This window comes from Dermacentor andersoni, chromosome 10, assembly GCF_023375885.2.
Source record: "Dermacentor andersoni chromosome 10, qqDerAnde1_hic_scaffold, whole genome shotgun sequence".
Lineage (NCBI taxonomy): Eukaryota > Metazoa > Arthropoda > Arachnida > Ixodida > Ixodidae > Dermacentor > Dermacentor andersoni.
The window spans coordinates 111941927-111961791 of NC_092823.1; the positions used below are offsets into that span (position 1 = coordinate 111941927).

The 19865-nt window shown below is 43.2% G+C and overlaps 1 protein-coding gene across 3 annotated transcripts in view; it reads left to right on the forward strand.

Annotated features, from left to right (window-relative positions):
* LOC126543636 (uncharacterized) overlaps window positions 1–19865 on the forward strand; it is a 38550-nt gene that overhangs the window by 13868 nt on the left and 4817 nt on the right. Inside the window, exons 5-11 of one of the 3 annotated variants that reach the window (XM_055077806.2) lie at window positions 3184–3270; window positions 12177–12263; window positions 14182–14253; window positions 14354–14425; window positions 17579–17665; window positions 18099–18170; window positions 18890–18979. In XM_055077806.2, the coding sequence (XP_054933781.1) occupies window positions 3184–3270; window positions 12177–12263; window positions 14182–14253; window positions 14354–14425; window positions 17579–17665; window positions 18099–18170; window positions 18890–18979 (567 nt within the window). The remainder of the gene's footprint in view (window positions 1–3183; window positions 3271–12176; window positions 12264–14181; window positions 14254–14353; window positions 14426–17578; window positions 17666–18098; window positions 18171–18889; window positions 18980–19865) is intronic. The other 2 variants (XM_055077807.2, XM_055077808.2) reach the window with 2 other exon arrangements.

Consider the following 19865-nt stretch of genomic DNA (forward strand, 5'->3'; position numbering starts at 1 on the left):
TCTGTAACCCGTTAAATACTACTTCCAATGGAGGTATTGTGGCTGCTCTGGCTATTGTACTGGTCAGTATACAATTCTTCAGCTGCTTTTACTATATCTACAAGATTGCCGATGATATTACCCTGCTTATCTTTGAGTGCATAGATCTTGTCTTGTATTATGCTAAGTTTTCTTCTCAATGATTTCATGCTGCGTCCATTTTTACTGCTTCCCTAGGTTTTCTCAGGTTATAATTTCGAATACTCCTTATTTTCTCCTTGTTCATCAGTTTCGAAGGTTCTGTGAATTCCATTTGATCTCTTGAGTTAGACACTTTCCTTCAATGTCGTTTTTTATTAGGTCATGCGTCCCTTGGAAGAGCTTACCTTGGCGCTTTACCTCCTACTTCAATTGCTGTTTCTGAAGCCAGCCTAGTTAGGGTCTCATTCATTACCTCTGCATAATCTTTATCTCTCCGTTGTAAGGCTGCATTTTTTTCTTTGCGAGTACCAGCCTGAATTGGTCTGCTTCTTTTACACGTGCTGTGCCTAGGTTGGCCTGGTCCTTCTTCACCAATTTTACACTTTGTTCATATTGAGGTGAATCCTAGACCTCACTAAACTATGATCGCTGCATTTTAACCTACCTCACACTTTTCCATCCTGCATGAAGCTGGGAATAAATGCACTATGCTGGGATAAATCTTCGCAGCATAATTCCGCAGGACAGCGATACTTCATATTGTGTGACTTACGTCGATGAGTCAAATAATACCAACGACCTGCCTATTTTGGTTAAACTTCCCCACAGCAGATATTATTATTATTGAAATTCGTCGACTAGGAAAATGCCGTTGTGCAAAGGTAACTTTGTACAACGGCAAAGTCGAAGTTGGGTTTTGGCTGTTATGCCTCATTACAGGCCCGCGATTGTTTTAACAGACATACACTGCGTACTTTTTATATTGCCCTTATTACTAGTCATTTAACATACTGTGTAGAATCATGGGGTTTCACAAACAACACTTACCTTGATCCTATCTAGCGATTACAAAAACGGGCTATCCGAATTATAACCCAAAGCAAGTATACTGGACCAAGTAAACCAATTTTCCAGTTATTAAATATCCTTGCTTCTGACCTTTTGCGGTCTTTAAAGATAGTGGTGTGTGTAAACAACATAGTAAAATATAATGAACCATTCCCTGCCTCCTTGTTTCGCTCTCCTTCGCGACTCACAAGAAGCCTCACACATAGTAACTTTAATCTGCCAGCGAACAATAACATCTACAGTAAAAGATTGGTGCAGTTTACAGGAGACAAGGTTTTGAATGTTTTACCCACAGAAATGAAACAGTCCCACGAAATAAATAAAACAATAAGAACATACTTTATGATCCTTATTTGATTTATGTGACCGTCGTTTTCGGTTTGTGTTTGTTGTACTGTGTTGTTCATGACAGATCTTTATTCATTCTTCTGTAAAATACACATTACTTTATTTTTCCCTCATTGTATGCTGTACTTCGGTCTTTCGCCGTGATTTCGCGCTTTTCATCTTACACAAGCGCTGTGTCATTAACGTCGTGTATTTTTGTTTCTGAACCCCACACTAGCCTCTGGCTATTGGTTCCGTCAGTGTTTTCATAATTTGTATGGCAAGAGTAGCAATAAAATTAAAATGAAAAAAAAATGAGCACTCAAAGGAGGAAGCTGCGAATCACACGTTAAAGTTGGATATTTAGCCGTCCAGTGCGATGTTTCGTTCCAGGACCACTTCAGTGCAGCAGCTGTTTGAAGATCGGGCATGTAAGCGGATATGAAAAATTCAACCGTGTGCCCAAATACTGTGAGCAGCACAGCGCTGATGATGACTGCTGTGGGACTGACTTCAAGTGTGTCAATTGCTCTGGTGCCCATGAAGCATCGTCGAAAGATTGCCCGAGACAGAAGACAGTGCTGAAAGTCCTCAAACGAAAGGCGAGAGGCAAATTCAGGCGCAGAGCTGCCACTGTCAAAGTGCGACGACGTGGAGCTCGCTGTAGATAATCTTGGTCTGCCGAAAATTCTTTATGCCACAGTAAGAAATTACCTCCTACAGCTGGTGCTCTCAACGCGATCAACCGCCCTGACAACAAGGCCTCTGGTGACGCAGTCAATTCGTCTACTACAAATACCTGGCCTGCACTTCCGGCATTAAGTCCCCCCGCAATCGACAGTGCACTACAAACGCACCAATGGCGGCACAGGTTGCGTGCAAAGTCAAGAAAAGCAAGTGAGCGAAATAAGCAAGTCTCTAATGACAGTCATTCGCACGTTGATATGGGACATACAAACGCCATCCACTCGGGCGTGTACTGCAGGTGCTGGGCGGCCTGGATCCGGTTCTTGCGAGCCTCGAACACCAAGAACAATGGCCCTACGGCCTCAATCGTTCTTCAGACTAGTCAAGGAAGCGTACATAATGCAACGGAATCCCCATGGACTGAATTCCCGTGTTGCTGATTTTCGCCAATACGTTCCCGCCAATCAATTACCAGTTATTGTTGTCTGTGAACCGAACCTACAAGAACCCGTCCGGATCTCAGGCTATGAACTTTATGGGTGATCGACTTGTAATGATGTTAGCAAGATGATCATCTACATACGGTCGGAATTGGCTTATGCTGTTCATCCAATGCAGCCTCATGGCAGTAACCAGTATGTCTGACTGCGAGAAAGCACAAACTTCCGTTTCACATAATGGGCGCTTACCTTTCACCTATGTTTATGACAATGTAACCGAACATAAAGAAGAATACGCAATTTAGCTCTCAGACATTACAAAAAGAAATCTGCTGTATTCGTTGTTATCCATTACAAAAGAAAACCAAAAGTTTTGACGGTTGGCCGTACCAGATTGTTTTGGTAGCGAAGCTTCTTTGTCTTATTTCCTATTGTAGGTGTCCCTTTTGAAATGGACAATATTCGTCTTGACCAGGAGCGATGTTACTAATATATAGATTTCACTGGCAATCTTTGTTGTTAGAAAGTCTCAAAATATAAATCCTGCCGCATTCGACTGCACAGAGCTGCTGGAGCTCCAGTCTAGTAAACTAACTTAAAAATTGTATCGAGTGACAGGAGATTCTTGATAAAATGTCGATTCATGCCTCAACATCAAAAACAATTTTCTTTTGTTGTTATTGCGGCCGCTGTTTTCCAGGTGGCGGAGTACTCAATACAGTATTGAATAGCGTGACCAGAAGCTTGGGTGCTCCCGGTACCGGCTCTACTGCTGCATTTCCTGGAAGTTAGTAACGGCTTTCTCTTTGTGCAATATTGACACGTGTACTTATCTTTATCGGGCGACCACGTTTCCCCGCCGAACAAATGTTATCGCACAGCGCGGGACGCGCCTGCATGTATCCGAAGTTTCTGGAAAGTTATCGATGCTTCTATCCGCTGTCTGTTGTCGCTGAACCTTGTATTATCTGATTTCATCGCGTGACGCGAATGGTGTAGAACTTTGTGGAAGGCACGCGGGTCCGAACGATTAGACTGGAACATTCGATGACTGCTGTATAAAAGCCGACGCGCTTGACCCGCTGATCAGATTTTCGACGATCGCCGACTGTGTTCGCCGCTATCGTTGCGCTTTAAGTGTAGCCTGTTTTGTGGGCACAGGTTCGCCCAATAAAAGCTAGTTTTGTCTTTCACAGTACTGCTACTGTGTCCTTTAACGTCACTACTACGTGACAATATACACCAGGAAAATTTCCCGGCCGAAACAGTTGCCTTGTTGCCTATGATCTATTAGAGATGATGCATAATTTTTTTTTAAATGACCTGTTTTATTATTCCTTCGCAGCAAGGCAGGAGCGTCAATTGGCGTGTATTTCGAGTGTCTGTATGCCAATGTCAAATGTGTTCACATCATCATCATCATCATCAGCCTAGTTACGCCCATTGCAGGGCAAAGGCCTCTCCCATACTTCTCCAACCACCCCGGTGATGTACTAATTGTGGCCATGTTGTCCCTGCAAACGTCTTAATGTCATCCGCCCACCTAACTTTCTGCCGCCCTCTGCTACGCTTCCCTTCCCTTGGAATCCAGTCCGTAACTCTTAGTGACCATCGGTTATCTTCCCTCCTCATTACATGTCCGGCCCATGCCCATTTCTTTTTCTTGATATCAACTAAGATGTCGTTTACCCGCGTTTGTTGCCTCACCCAATCTGATCTTTTCTTATCCCTTAACGTTACACCCATCATTCTTCTTTCCATAGCTCGTTGCGTCGTCCTCAATTTCAGCAGAACCCTTTTCGTAAGCCTCCAGGTTTCTGCCCCATATGTGAGTACTGGTAACACACAGCTGTTGTACACTTTCCTTTTGAGGGATAGTGGCAACCTGCTGTTCATAATTTGAGAATGCCTGCCAAACGCACCCCAACCCATTCTTATTCTTCTGGTTATTTCAGTCTCATGATCCGGATCCGTGGTCACTACCTGCCCTAAGTAGATGCATTCCCTTACCACTTCCAGTGCTTCGCTACCTATCGTAAACTGCTGTTCTCTTCCGAGACTGTTAAACAATACTTTAGTTTTCTGCAGATTAATTTTCAGACCCACCCTTCTGCTTTGCCTCTCCAGGTCAGTGAGCATGCATTGCAATTGGTCGCCTGAGTTACTAAGCAAGGCAATATCATCAGCGAATCGCAAGTTGCTAAGGTATTCTCCATCAACTTTTATCCCCAATTCTTCCCACTCCAGGCCTCTGAATACCTCCTGTAAACATGCTGTGAATAGCATTGGAGATATCGTATCTCCCTGTCTGACGCCTTTCTTTATAGGGATTTTGTTGCTTTCTTTGTGGAGGACTACGGTGGCTGTGGAGCCGCTATAGATATCTTCCAGTATTTTTACATATGGCTCATCTACACCCTGATTCCGTAATGCCTCCATGACTGCTGAGGTTTCGACTGAATCAAACGCTTTCTCGTAATCAATGAAAGCTATATATAAGGGTTGGTTATATTCTGCACATTTCTCTATCACTTGATTGATAGTGTGAATATGGTCTATTGTTGAGTAGCCTTTACGGAATCCTGCCTGGTCCTTTGGTTGACAGAAGTCTAAGGTGTTCCTGATTCTATTTGCGATTACCTTCGTAAATACTTTGTAGGCAACGGACAGTAAGCTGATCGGTCTATAATTTTTCAAGTCCTTGGCGTCCCCTTTCTTATGGATTAGGATTATGTTAGCGTTCTTCCAAGATTCCGGTATGCTCGAGGTTATGGTGCATTGCGTATACAGGGTGGCCAGTTTCTCAGAACAATCTGACCACCATCCTTCAACAAATCTGCTGTTACCTGATCCTCCCCAGCTGCCTTCCCTCTTTGCATAGCTCCTAAGGCTTTCTTTACTTCTTCTGGCGTTACCTGTGGGATTTCGAATTCCTCTAGGCTATTCTCTCTTCCACTATCGTCGTGCGTGCCACTGGTACTGTATAAATCTCTATAGAACTCCTCAGCCACTTGAACTATCTCATCCATATTAGTAACGATATTGCCGGCTTTGTCTCTTAACGCACACATCTGATTCTTGCCCATTCCTAGTTTCTTCTTCACTGTTTTTAGGCTTCCTCCGTTCCTGAGAGCCTGTTCAATTCTATCCATATTATAGTTCCTGATGTCCGCTGTGTTACGCTTGTTGATTAACTTATAAAGTTCTGCCAGTTCTATTCTAGCTGTAGGATTAGAGGCTTTCATACATTGGCGTTTCTTGATCACATCTTTCGTCTCCTGCGATAGCTTACTGGTTTCCTGTCTAACGGCGTTACCACCGACTTCTATTGCGCACTCCTTAATGATGCCCATGAGATTGTCGTTCATTGCTTCAACACTAAGGTCCTCTTCCTGAGTTAAAGCCGAATACCTGTTCTGTAGTTTGATCCGGAATTCCTCTAGTTTCCCTCTTACCGCTAACTCATTGATTGGCTTCTTGTGTACCAGTTTCTTTCGTTCCCTCCTCAAGTCTAGGCTAATTCGAGTTCTTACCATCCTGTGGTCACTGCAGCGTACCTTGCCGAGCACGTCTACATCTTGAATGATGCCAGGGTTCGCGCAGAGTATGAAGTCGATTTCATTTCTAGTCTCACCATTCGGGCTCCTCCACGTCCACTTTCGACTAACCCGCTTGCGGAAAAAGGTATTATTTATCCGCATATTATTCTGTTCTGCAAACTCTACTAATAATTCTCCTCTGCTATTCCTAGAGCCTATGCCATATTCCCCCACTGACTTGTCTCCAGCCTGCTTCTTGCCTACCCTGGCATTGAAGTCGCCCATCAGTATAGTGTATTTTGTTTTGACTTTACCCATCGCCGATTCTACGTCTTCATAAAAGCTTTCGACTTCCTGGTCATCATGACTAGATGTAGGAGCGTAGACCTGTACAACCTTCATTTTGTACCTCTTATTAAGTTTCACAACAAGACATGCCACCCTCTCGTTAACGCTATAGAATTCCTGTATGTTACCAGCTATTTCCTTATTAATCAGGAATCTGACTCCTAGTTCTCGTCTCTCCGCTAAGCCCCGGTAACACAGTACATGCCCGCTTTTTAGCACTGTATATACTTCTTTTGTCCTCCTAACCTCACTGAGCCCTATTATATCCCATTTACTACCCTCTAATTCCTCCAATAACACTGCTAGACCCGCCTCACTAGATAGCGTTCTAACGTTAAACGTTGCCAGGTTCAGATTCCAATGGCGGCCTGTCCGGAGCCAGGTATTCTTAGCACCCTCTGCAGCGTCACAGATCTGACCGCCGCCGTGGTCAGTTGCTTCGCGGCTGCTGGGGACTGAGGGCCGGGGTTCAATTGTTGTATTCATATAGGAGGTTGTGGCCAAGTACTGCACCAGGGTGGCCAATCCTGCTCTGGTGAGAGAGTGCGTTACCGGTTCTGGTCACCGGGATCAGGCCGCACTCCAGGCCTGTTTGTGCAATTTTCTCAACACACGGTTTTTTTTTGTATTTTCCGGTGGAGAATTGCGCGGCACCGGGATTTGAATCACGGTCCTCTTGCACTGGAGACGGATACTCTACCGTCCCCGTAGGAGTTAAATTAAAAATTAATTTATGGGGTTTTACGTGACAAAAACACTTTCTGATTATGCACGCCGTAGTGGAGGACTCCGAAAATTTCGACCACCTGGGGTTCTTTAACGTGCACCTAATTCTAAGTACACGGGTGTTTTCGCATTTCGCCCCCATCGAAATGCGGCCGCCGTGGTCGGGGTCCGATCCCGCGACCTCGTGCTCAGCAGTCTAACACCATAACCACTGAGCAACCACGGCGGTCCCGCAGGAGTTGTACGCCTCATTTAACCTACAGTGGTGCCCTATTTGATCAGTCAAGGTGGACCAATCTGAGCTCGGTTATACCGCATGGATGGCACTCGGCTAGAGAACCTGGTATTTATGACCTGCACATGTGAGGCCATACATATTTGAAGATATATATCTTTTTTTTTTTCGGAGGGTTCCCGTACAGTGATAAAATAAAGGAAAAGACATTAAAAGAAAGAAAAAAAAGGAAGAAAAAGGGGCGAAAAAAGAAAAGGAACATAACAGGTGATTTGAACTCGTGACCCTTCGATGTTGCCCGGAAAGATAGCTCAGTCGGTTGGTTCGTCAGGCCCCAGGCTACTTTCAAGCGCCACAGCTCCTGCTCCGAGCCTCACACTTACGTGGAAAGAGACTCGTGTTGTCCGCGATAGTCGGTTTCCGAATGGTAGGAAGGCATACTTTCTAGAAAAAATGGCCGCTCGAGGAGAAGAGCGAAGTCGAGCGGCTTTAGAGGCTAGGAAAACTGCCTTAAAATATTTCGTCTTGAGGGAAAGCTTCGTTAACAAACTATAACACGGCAATCAGCACTCGAATACGACGAGAGAAATTACTGAGACGTGGAAAATTCCCTTGAAAAAAATCTGGTTTGCGAGACAAATGCTTGTATGTATTGAACCTCTTAAAAAATGAGGGGGGAAATATGCGCTCACCGAGAGGGCATCGTCAGCACGAGACCACCACAAGGCACCTTACAGAGATATGGAGAGCTTCGCGGTCGGAACGAAGCCTCCCCTCTCCGCCGGCCAAGAGGGGAAAACGCGCTTTCCGATCGCTCAAGGTTGCGCGGACAAAGCATAACTCTAGCGTCTAGGAAAAGCTTAACCAGGTGCGATGGCGGCACGCATAGCGTGGGAAGCTAGCCGCCAGAATGACTATACCAAGGACTGCTGCTGACGTGGGCGAAATACCTTCGTGTAATTATAATAACCCTAATAGGACTACTTTCGAAAAAAAAAAAAAGGAAACGGCCCAGAGGGCTATACTACGAGAGCTATGACTGATAGTTTTCTATATATATATATATATATATATTATATATATATATATATTCATCTCATCTATGGGATCGCATGCGCGCGCTGTTGCTTTGTCTCTGCGTGTAGTAGTTAAGAGAGCCAGTTTAAGGGCGGAGAAGAAGAAAGGAAAGAAAAGCAAAAACTGCAGCGCCGTGATTTTAAAGCGCACCCGTGGTAGAGAAACGGAATGCGATATAAGCGTGCGTAGCCATGATACGCACACGACAAACTGCCTTAAAATATTTAGACTTGAGGGAAAGCTTCGGTAACAAACGATAGCACAGCAATCAGCACTCGAATATAATTATAACCCTAATACTAATTGTAAATATTCATCTCATCTATGCGATCTAATGCGCGCGCTGTTGCTTTGTTCTGTGTGTAGTAGTTAAGAGAGCCAGTTTAAGGGCGGAGAAGAAGGAAGGAAAGGAAAGTCTCTCAGGCAAAATTACAGCGCCGTGGTTTTAAAGCGCACCCGTGGTAGAGAAACGGAAGGCGATATAAGCGAGCGTGGCCATGATACGCACACGACAAACTGCCTTAAAATATTTAGACTTGAGGGAAAGCTTCGTTAGCAAACGATAGCACGGCAATCAGCACTCGAATATAATTATAACCCTAATAATAATTGTAAATATTCATCTCATCTATGGGATCTAATGCGCGCGCTGTTGCTTTGTCTCTGCGTGTAGTAGTTGAGAGAGCCAGTTTAAGGGCGGAGAAGTGGGAAGGAAAGGAAAGTCTCTGAAGCAAACTTGCAGCGCCGTGGTTTTAAAGCGCAACCATGGTAGAGAAACGGAAGGCGATATAAGCGTGCGTGGCCATGATACGCACACGACAAACTGCCTTAAAATATTTAGACTTGAGGGAAAGCTTCGTAAACAAACTATAACACGGCAATCAGCACTCGAATACGACGACAGAAATTACTGAGACGTGGAAAATGCCCTTGAAAAAAAATCTGGTTTGCGAGACAAATGCTTGTATGTATTGAACCTCTTAAAAGATGAGGGGGGAAATATGCGCTCACCGAGAGGGCATCGTCAGCACGAGACCACCACAAGGCACCTTACAGAGATGTCGACATAGTCGACACCAAATTTCTGCGGGTTCAACAGACCAGTTCCGGAGTGACTACAGTGGACTGCTGTCGCCCATCGCGCTGATGCGTAACTTAAGCAGTGCATTATATGCAGCTCATTTTAATTTTTTTCACACAAGCGTTTTAAAATTTAACATGAAATTGAGACAGTACTAGAAAATTCTACACTACGGGGTGCGAGTGGAATATGACAACGTGGCGTTCTGACCAAAATCTATTTTGGAGCCCGTTATCGTGCAAGACAAACGCACCTGTGAAGCATCTATGAACATCGGAAAACGAGAAACCGCAGTATTTTGTACAAGATTCTAGAATTCCTTGAATATTACGAAACTAGAATAAGGCAAACTTGTCGAGGTGCTGAATGTTCGTTAGTCGCATGCATATTGCTACGAGCCGCTGCAGTAGCAAAGGATGATGAGAGGACTGACGAAGACGACGATCGCCGATAGTCGCGCGCACTGGCTTCATCTTGTGTGCCTTACTTCTGCCCGTTGTATATATCTTGGCAATATGTTGTCAAGCGTCTTTTCTCCCGGTTACAATATGAAGGAAATTGTAGATGATTTCATGCAAAGCATAGAAGAGAATGAGTGGTCTATGTCAAACTGAGATGCAGGAAAGTTACCATAAGTGGAAATGAAGCTGCAGGAATAGTTAAATTACCGCATGGGGCAATCCAACCGAAATCTCTCGCATCACGCATGCGCTGCTCTAACAGGACGTTACCGCAGCGGATGGATGCTGCACATCCACTGCTGTGGTAATGCCCTCCTCTCCTAGGGCTGATATTGCGCATAAACAAAGTTAATGGAAAGCTAATGTGCGGGGTGCAACTGAGGCAAATAATCAATAAAGCGCAAGCGTAACGGGAAGATGTGGGTTTCGCTTCCACGTGGGCAAGTTGTCGTTTATTTTTTTGTCCGCATACTCTACTCTAAAATTCGAAGTTTTTTAAACAGATTTTATTCTCAGAATTTTCGGGAGACATAAACAATTCACGTATACAGCAGGAGGCCCCATTCTTCAAAAATGGTGAGCTGTAGATTAAGAAATTAAAATAAAGAAGAGAACATTATCACTAAAACGGTTAGAAATGCATTAGTACAAGTGAAAATAGCATATAGTATAAACAAGAAAATTTGCTCTGGAACATCTATCAAAAATTAAGACCAAGACCTATCAATTAAATAAAAACGGAAAAATTCAATTTGAGGTTTTAATAATATTCCTATACATCGATTTAAAGAGGCACAGGTAAATTTATTAATGCCTTCTTTGATTTCAATTGATGTTTGATTCATGTGGTGGTTACTTGAATCTTAAGGAGAATCTTTGTATAAACAAAGCAGGCTGCAGTAATAACACTCTCAAATTTGTGTTTTTGTGCCACAAATAGACAGAGATCGGAGTAGGCTGCTTAATAAAACAGTACTTGTTAACCTAAAATAGTGGAAGTGCAGCAAATGACACATGCATCGTAGTAATATTAGTTTCAACATTTCATTTGAGGTGATTAAAACGTATCGCAAATCAATTTCAAAGTCATACAGGACGACACATTGAGCTCTTCTGCATCCGTTGTTATGAGAGCCTTGCTATCGAGCAAAGGACAAAGTTTCTATTAACAAAATTCCTTGTTCATTGTTTAGCCATGGCTGAACGTATATTTTTATGCGTTGATGGGCACTGACGGCCAGGTGGTGCAATTGTCAACAATATTGTCGGAGGAGCGTGCAAAGTCAAGAAAAGCAAGTGAGCGAAATAAGCAAGTCTCTAATGGCAGTCATTCGCACGTTGATATGGGACATACAAACGCCATCCACTCGGGCGTGTACTGCAGGTGCTGGGCGGCCTGGATTCGGTTCTTGCGAGCCTCGAACACCAAGCACAATGGCCCTACGGCCTCAATCGTTCTTCAGACTAGTCAAGGAAGCGTACATAATGCAACGGAATCCCCATGGACTGAAATCCCGTATTGCTGATTTTCGCCAATACGTTCCCGCCAATCAATACCCAGTTATTGTTGTCTGTGAGCCGAACCTAGAAGAACCCGTCCGGATCTCAGGCTATGAACTTTATGGGTGATCGACTTGTAATGATGTTAGCAAGATGATCATCGACATACGGTTGGAATTGGCTTATGCTGTTCATCCAATGCAGCCTCATGGCAGTAATCAGTATGTCTGACTGCGAGAAAGCACAAACTTCCGTTTCATTAATTGGGCGCTTACCTTTCACCTATGTTTATGACAACGTAACCGAACATAAAGAAGAATACGCAATTTAGCTCTCAGACATTACAAAAAGAAAACTGCTGTATTCGTTGTTATCCATTACAAAAGAAAACCAAAAGTTTTGACGGTAGACCGTACCAGATTGTTTTGGTAGCGAAGCTTCTTTGTCTTATTTCCTATTGTAGGTGTTCCTTTTGAAATTTACAATATTCGTCTTGACCAGGAGCGATGTTACTAATATATAGATTTCCCTGGCAATGTTTGTTGTTAGAAAGTCTCAAAATATAAATCCTGCCGCATTCGACTGCACAGAGCTGCTGGAGCTCCAGTCTAGTAAACTAACTTAAAAATTGTATCGAGTGACAGGAGATTCTTGATAAAATGTCGATTCATGCCGCAACATCAAAAACAATTTTCTTTTGTTGTTATTGCGGCCGCTGTTTTCCAGGTGGCGGAGTACTCAATACAGTATTGAATGGCGTGACCAGAAGCTTGGGTGCTCCCAGTACCGGCTCTACTGCTGGATTTCCTGGAAGTTAGTAACGGCTTTCTCTTTGTGCGATATACACCAGGAAAATTTCCCGGCCGAAACAGTTGCCTTGTTGCCTATGATCTATTGGAGATGATGCATAATTTTTTTTTAAATGACCTGTTTTATTATTCCTTCGCAGTAAAGCAGGAGCGTCAATTCGCGTGTATTTCGAGTGTCTGTATGCCAATGCCAAATGTGTTCACATAGTCGACACCAAATTTCTGCGGGTTCAACAGACCAGTCCCGGAGTGACTACAGTGGACTGCTGTCGCCCATCGCGCTGATGCGTAACTTAAGCAGTGCATTATATGCAGCTCATTTTAATTTTTTTTCACACAAGCGTTTTAAAAATTAACATGAAATTGAGACAGTACTAGAAAATTCTACACCACGGGATGCGAGTGGAATATGACAACATGGCGTTCAGACCAATCTCTATTTTGGAGCCCGTTATCGTGCAAGACAAACGCACCTGTGAAGCATCTATGAACATCGGAAAACGAGAAACCGCAGTATTTTGTACAAGATTCTAGAATTGCTTGAATATTACGAAACGAGAATAAGGCAAACTTGCCGAGGTGCTGAATGTTCGTTAGTCGCATGCATATTGCTACTAGCCGCTGCCGTAGCAAAGGATGATGCGAGGACTGACGAAGACGACGATCGCCGATAGTCGCGCACACTGGCTTCATCTTGTGTGCCTTACTTCTGCCCGTTGTATATATCTTGGCAATATGTTGCCAAGCGTCTTTTCTCCCGGTTACAATATGAAGGGAATTGTCAATGATTTCATGCAAAGCATAGAAGACAATTAGTGGTCTGTGTTAAACTGAGATGCAGGAAAGTTACGATAAGTGGAAATGAAGCTGCAGGAATAGTTAAATTACCGCATGGGGCAACCCAACCGAAATCTCTCGCATCACGCATGCGCTGCTCTAACAAGACGTTACCGCAGCGGATGGATGCTGGACATCCACTGCTGTGGTAATGCACTCCTCTCCTAGGGCTGATATTGCGCATAAACAAAGATAATGAAAAGCTAATGTGCGGGGTGCTACTGAGGCAAATAATCAATAAAGCGCAAGCGTAACGGCAAGATGTGGGTTTCGCTTCCACGTGGGCAAGTTGTCGTTTATTTTTTTGTCCACGTACTCTACTCTACAATTCGAAGTTTTTCAAAAAGATTTTATTCTCAGAATTTTCGGGAGACATAAACGATTCACGTATACAGCAGGAGGCCCCATTCTTCAAAAATGGTGTGCTGTAGATCAAGAAATTAAAATAATAAATAGAACACTATCATTAAAACGGTTAGAAATGCATTAGTACAAGTGAAAATAGCATATAGTATAAACAAGAAAATTTGCTCTGGTACATCTATCAAAAATTAAGACCAAGACCTACCAATTAAATAAAAACGGAAAAATTCAATTTGCCGTTTTAATAATATTCCTATACATCGATTTAAAGAGGCACAGGTAAATTTATTAATGCCTTCTTTGATTTCAATTGATGTTTGATTCATGGGGTGGTTAGTTGAATATTAAGAAGAATATTTGTTGAAACAAAGCAGGCTGCAGTAATAACACTCTCAAATTTGTGTTTTTGTGCCACAAATAGACAGAGATCGGAGTAGGCTGCTTAATAAAACAGTACTTGTTAACCTAAAATAGTGGAAGTGCAGCAAATGACCCATGCATCGTAGTAATATTAGTTTCAACATTTCATTTGAGGTGAATAAAACGTATCGCAAATCAATTTCAAAGTCATACAGGACGACATATTGAGCTCTTCTGCATCCGTTGTTATGAGAGCCTTGCAATCGAGGAAAGGACAAAGTTTCTATTAACAAAATTCTTTGTTCATTGTTTAGCCATGCCTGAACGTATATTTTTACGCGTTGATGGGCACTGACGGCCAGGTGGTGCAATTGTCAACAATATTGTCGGAGGAGCTGCCGGAAACACTGGTGGACTTGACTATGCTTCCACAGGTAAAAGTAGTTTGAAGGCTCCTAATGGTCTGTTTATTTTTTATCGAAGCCATGACTGAACCTATCTTTTTTTAACGCACTGATGGACGCTGACGGCCAGGTCGTGCAATTCTCAACAATATCCTCCGTGGAGCTGGCGGAAACACTGCCGGACCCGGTTCTGGTTCCTCGGGTAAGAGTAGTTTCAAGCCTCACAACGCTCTTGTTTCTTTTTTCAGCGAAGGCGCTACTCAAGCTGCTCAATATACCATTGAGGGTTTGGGAAATAACAGTATTTACATCAAACGCTTCCAGTAATTTTATTTCTTTCTCAGTCAAGATAGTGAGCGGCGATGCAGTTATGAAAATAAAATGTAAACCATTAGGTTTTTCTTTTAAAATAGTGCAGTTATTTGAAAAAAAAGAGAATAGTTCTAAGTAGTGTTTCCTGAATCATTTGCAACCAGTGAAGACATTGGTTGGCCTGCCATTTCTTGTGATTCTTGGTGATGCCTTGTAGTGATTTCTTACTGTGGTCGCAAAACAGATGAGCAAGGTGTGGTGAGCGCGTTCGCATTTTCATTGTAGTAATTGTATTCTACAATTTATTGTGAAACAATAGCACTCGTCCAGGAGATATTGCAAAAGTTAAATTGGGATTCTTTCAACGAACAGGTGTATAAAGTTGCACCTACTGTAGCCATTATATATACATACATTATATATATATATATATATATATATATATATATATATATATATATATATATATATATATATATATATATATATATGTATAGGTCGGCACCGAACCCAGGTTGTGGGTTCGGCTCCCACCTGCGGCAATTCGTTTTTTGATCCACTTTAATTTCCAATAATTTATCGTGCCTTTATTTCATTTATTAACCACAAGTTATTTCCCCTATGTTGTCCTTGATGAACGTGTTTGTTGGCTTCCTAAGATATGACTAATAAAAATCGGGCCCCTCGGTTAACCCCCTTTCTTGTCGTTATTTAAATAACGGGGGTCTCGAATCCGGCAACACTGATGCCTTCAGGTACCGTGTGTGGGTTTATTGTCCAGTTGCTTTCACCCAAAAAAAGATCACGGTCTCGTGACGCCTGTGGCAAAAAGGACGTTCCACGTGCGCCGCCAAGGCCTGTGAGTGGTGGCGCTGGCTCAACACTCCCAGGGTTCTATTAGGACATATAAATACCCAAGCAAGTGGATGTGAAAACGGCGCTGCGGTAGCTCAATTGGTAGAGCATCGCACGTGAAATGTGAAGGTTGTCGGTTCGCTTCCCACCTGTGGCCAAATGTTTGCTCATCCACTTTAATTTCCATTAGTTTATCGTTTCTTTAATTCATTTATTAGGCACAAGTAATTTCGCCTATGTTGTCCTTGTTGTCAGTGTTTGCTAGCTTCTTATGATATGACTATTGGTAAAGAGAAAGATAAAATCATGTGGATTCACTGTTTCAGTCAGTTTCTTTACAACGACTTTCCCAAGGCCTAATTCCTTCAAGTGCTCACGAGGAACACTTCCTTTCTCGACGTAAACTGCGAAGACCAAAACTAAGCCGTCAGACGCCGCCAACACAAAATTCTGCAGCCCAACACCATTCGATTTGCTTGGGACATACTGCCGCAGTGGGTACCTTCCAGTGAAAGGAATCATTTGCTCGTCCAGGCAGAGTTCTGAACGGGGAAGCTCTAGGCGCGCTTTCCTGAAAAGATAAACAATGGGCCTCACAAGGATCTTCCTGTTATTTTCTCGTTCTTTGTCTATTACAGACAGCTTCTCGGCAAAGTGTAGGTGGCTTCGAAGCTCAAGAAACCTATCGCGCTGCATTGCATTCGTGATTACATCCACACTTGTTGGCGCGACCAGTACATGCGCACTCGTGCTATCTTCGGGACACCCATTAATATATGAACGCCTGCAAAGGTCCGCCTCTCATTTCTATTCATCTTAACGAATGTACCATCCCTGCCAGTGCTGCTCAGATTAGACTGAGCAGCACAGGCATTCTAGAAGTCTGCTAGGAAGTATGCCAAAAAGTACATGTAAGGCGATTGCGGTTCTTGCGCGCTAGTATCTGCTCCCACCCCACTCAAGTTAAAGCTGTTGAACCTGGACAAAAGAAAAAGTAGTCGATCAAAAATTCTACAATTTAGCGCAGGTTAAGGGAGATATCTATCTTGAACTGAACATGCACGCGCTAAAAATGAAACGATATAAATGCTCGTACGTTTTAGTTTTCCACAGTGAACGTGTGGTTAATGGCTGGTTCACTCGCTCATCACGGTCTTCAGAGCCGCTGCTTTCCAAGTTGAATTTCTCCGAACGCTGTGCGGAGTTGTCGATACATTCTGGGTCATCACAATCTGACCAATCAGCGTCACACTGCTCCAAATGAGCCTGAATTTCTTTATCTGTGACATACTTCCTTGTAAATTCAAATAGAGCAACTGAGTCGCCAAGTACTCAATTGGGTATTCAGGACTGCAAGCACGCCTAGTATCTATGATTCTTTCAAAACTCGCACTAAACATGTCACATTAATCGCTTTAGTGTCAGCTTTGTGACCCCAGCTAGGAAGAAAAAAAAAAGCACCGTAGGCCGAAGTAATCAAACTGCATTTACCGCACGAAAACGTGTGTGCAGGCTGGAGGAAACCATGTTTGACTCAATATGCTGCGGCCCGGCCAACAGATATAGCGCCATCTCTTTAATAGAGCAGAAAATGCCAAGCACCCGAAACGGGTAATATGGGTGTCGAAGCTCGTAATTCATTTTAGAAAACGTTGTAAGATGAGAAAGAGAGGTATCCTGAAACAAGGCTATACATATATATATATATATATATATATCTGCTCGCGTGCACTGAACACTGAATTGTTAGCGCTGTGTCCCGTCCTTTTCTTTCGTCGCCGATCTGCTTCTGCGCTATTGTGTAACCATTTTAAAGGTACCAACCGTTATAACACGTTGGTTGCATCAGATTCACTTTTGCCTTTAATAAATATGAAAACACCAGTTCTGTCGCATTCTACTCTATATAATAACACAGAGCCGAAGGAGCCGAGAATAGGAGAAAGCAGCAGAGCGAGTTTCTTGATCATCGGATGCTTCAGATCGTCCTGTCTTCTTTAGCCTTCTCGCTATTCGCGCCGTAAATAAATCCTTGACATCCGTAACAATACATTTACATTTTAGGTTACAGAGTGATACTAAACGCCAAATAGATAGTTATCTAAACAAAAAAAATATCATTGCTCACTTAAAAGGCTGAGTGTTCTTCTTTCGAAAAGTTTATTTTTTTCTGTATTACCATCACTAGGTGGCGGGATCCTTGATCCATACTTGAGGGGTCCAAACGCAGGGTCAACCTCGCCCAGCTCCAGTTACGCTGGTGGAACTAGTGGAGGTTTGTGATTTACTTCAGACTGGAATTTCATGTCGTGACGTCATGGCAGCTTTAACGCTCCATAGTTATTTTCGCGCCCTATTCAAACAGTTATTGATTTATATGATCCATTAGAAAAGTACTTAATGAGAGAGAATAATAGTGAATGTAATAATTAGTTTTTACCGTGTAATTTGTTATTATGCATATATGGCCTCATCATTTTATGAAAAACGATTCTGCCCAGCTTTAGGATTTCCTTGAATTGCAAAAATTGTTGCTATGCGCTGTACATAATGAATATATTATCAGATATTTTCGCGTTTCGTGAACATTAAAGAGCGAAATTCAAGGCGACCCTGAGATGGAGCTTTCAGCAAGGCGCAATGGTATTGTCACTGCTGAATGGATCACTTTTTGAAATTTTCATGTGGTTATGAACATCGCCATCCAGGGAATGGATTTCTCAACGGCCTGATGCACAGTGTGAGTTCAAGCCTTGGCGCCTCTAGCTCAAATCCTGCGGGTAAGTTTGAATGTAGTTGACGACTCTCTTTCTTCAAATGAAAACGGCAAGCTTTTACTTGAACTGCTTGGACCGCAAATAGGAGGGCTATAAGACATATTTCACGACCGAAGCGAACTTATCAAGCTTCTAATCAAGAATATAAATTTATAAACAACATATCAGAATGCCAATATTATGCATGTTGAACAGCTGGAAATATAGGGAATGGTTTTATGTAGTCTGGAAGTTGGCCGGGCACTGCACTAAGCCGGCCATCAATTTTTGTGTACTAAAACCGATATCTACTATCTGGAGAGTTGTTGCATGCTTAGCTTCAGTTAAACGTTTGAAGAATGATATTCCCGAAGGAGCACACTATATGACGAATTTACTGAGAATATCTAAGGCTTAAACGTAGGTATATTTCAAGAAGATTTGGCGGAATTCAACTTTGAAGGGCATGTTCCGATTGCATTAGTTGTTTACAACACGTATATTTCAGCGTAAGAATGTTACCACCATGCTTCCGGCGCTTTGCTTTAACAAACGTTCTGCCCTGGGAGTGGACAACGTAACTCAAGGCATATAATTAGTATGACTCATTCAGCACATAACCTTATATTTATATAAAACTCTTTGCCTAACGTAGTGTCGAACGCATAGGCAAAGGGTGTTCTTTTGGGTTGTGAAAGAGTAAGCGTTATTATTTTGTGTGCTTTTTCCTTGCTGACTCCTAGGTGGCGGATTTGTGGGAAAACTCGTAAAGCAGGTGGCAGGTGCCGCTTTCGGCTCTCCTAGTGCTGGCACGGCAGGGAGCGGAAAAAGAGGTTGGTGATAATTTCTGCTCTTATCAACTAAAGTGCAATTATTTTACCTTCGCACTACCTTAACATAATCCCTGCCTGTAAAAGGGCCATCTCTGCGCTAACTATAAGGGAGATGAGCTCATGGAAAAGTAAGGCTTCAGCCGGGACTTATGCACAAAGTCCGTAGGGACACGCGAGTGCAGCGGAGCGATCTCGTAGTTCACATCGCCAAGCTGACGCAATATCGTGTAGGGCCCTGTGTAGCGCGACAGCAGCTTTCGAGGCAAGCCGATGCGGTTACATGGTGTCCATAGGAGGACAATGGAGGCAGGAGGAAACCGAACGTCCCGATCTCGGCTGTCGTGCCGGACCTTCTGCGCGGCCTGAGACTCAGTGAGCTGGGAGCCGGCAATCTGGCGTGTCATGTGAGCCAGGGCGAAGTCATATTGAGCACATTCAGCGAGAATGTTCGTCGAGGAAGGAAGCAGTGTGTCAAGGGACAGCCATGTTACTGAGAAACCAAAGGTGGCACTAGTCAGAAGATCATTTCACGTGTACAGGTCGAATTGGTCTCGACAGCCATCTTGTTTACGCATCTGTTCTCTCTTGTAAATATATTAAATACATATTTATATGGGACTTCTGCAACCTAACAATATTATAATTGTGCGTCTTCTATACAACTCACTGCCGCACTGTTGGACGAGCTTTTCGCTGTACGATTGTACCGGCCATCTAGCTTACTTGTCCCTTAATACGCAGTGCGGTTACGAAGTGCACGTTTAAATCGAAAACGTGTATCCTGTGTCTTCCAACTTTCACTGGACTCGCACGACTAAGTGATCTTCTAATTCACTCTGCGAACAATCACGGCATCAAACCTAAGCCACTGCGCAGAATTCTAACG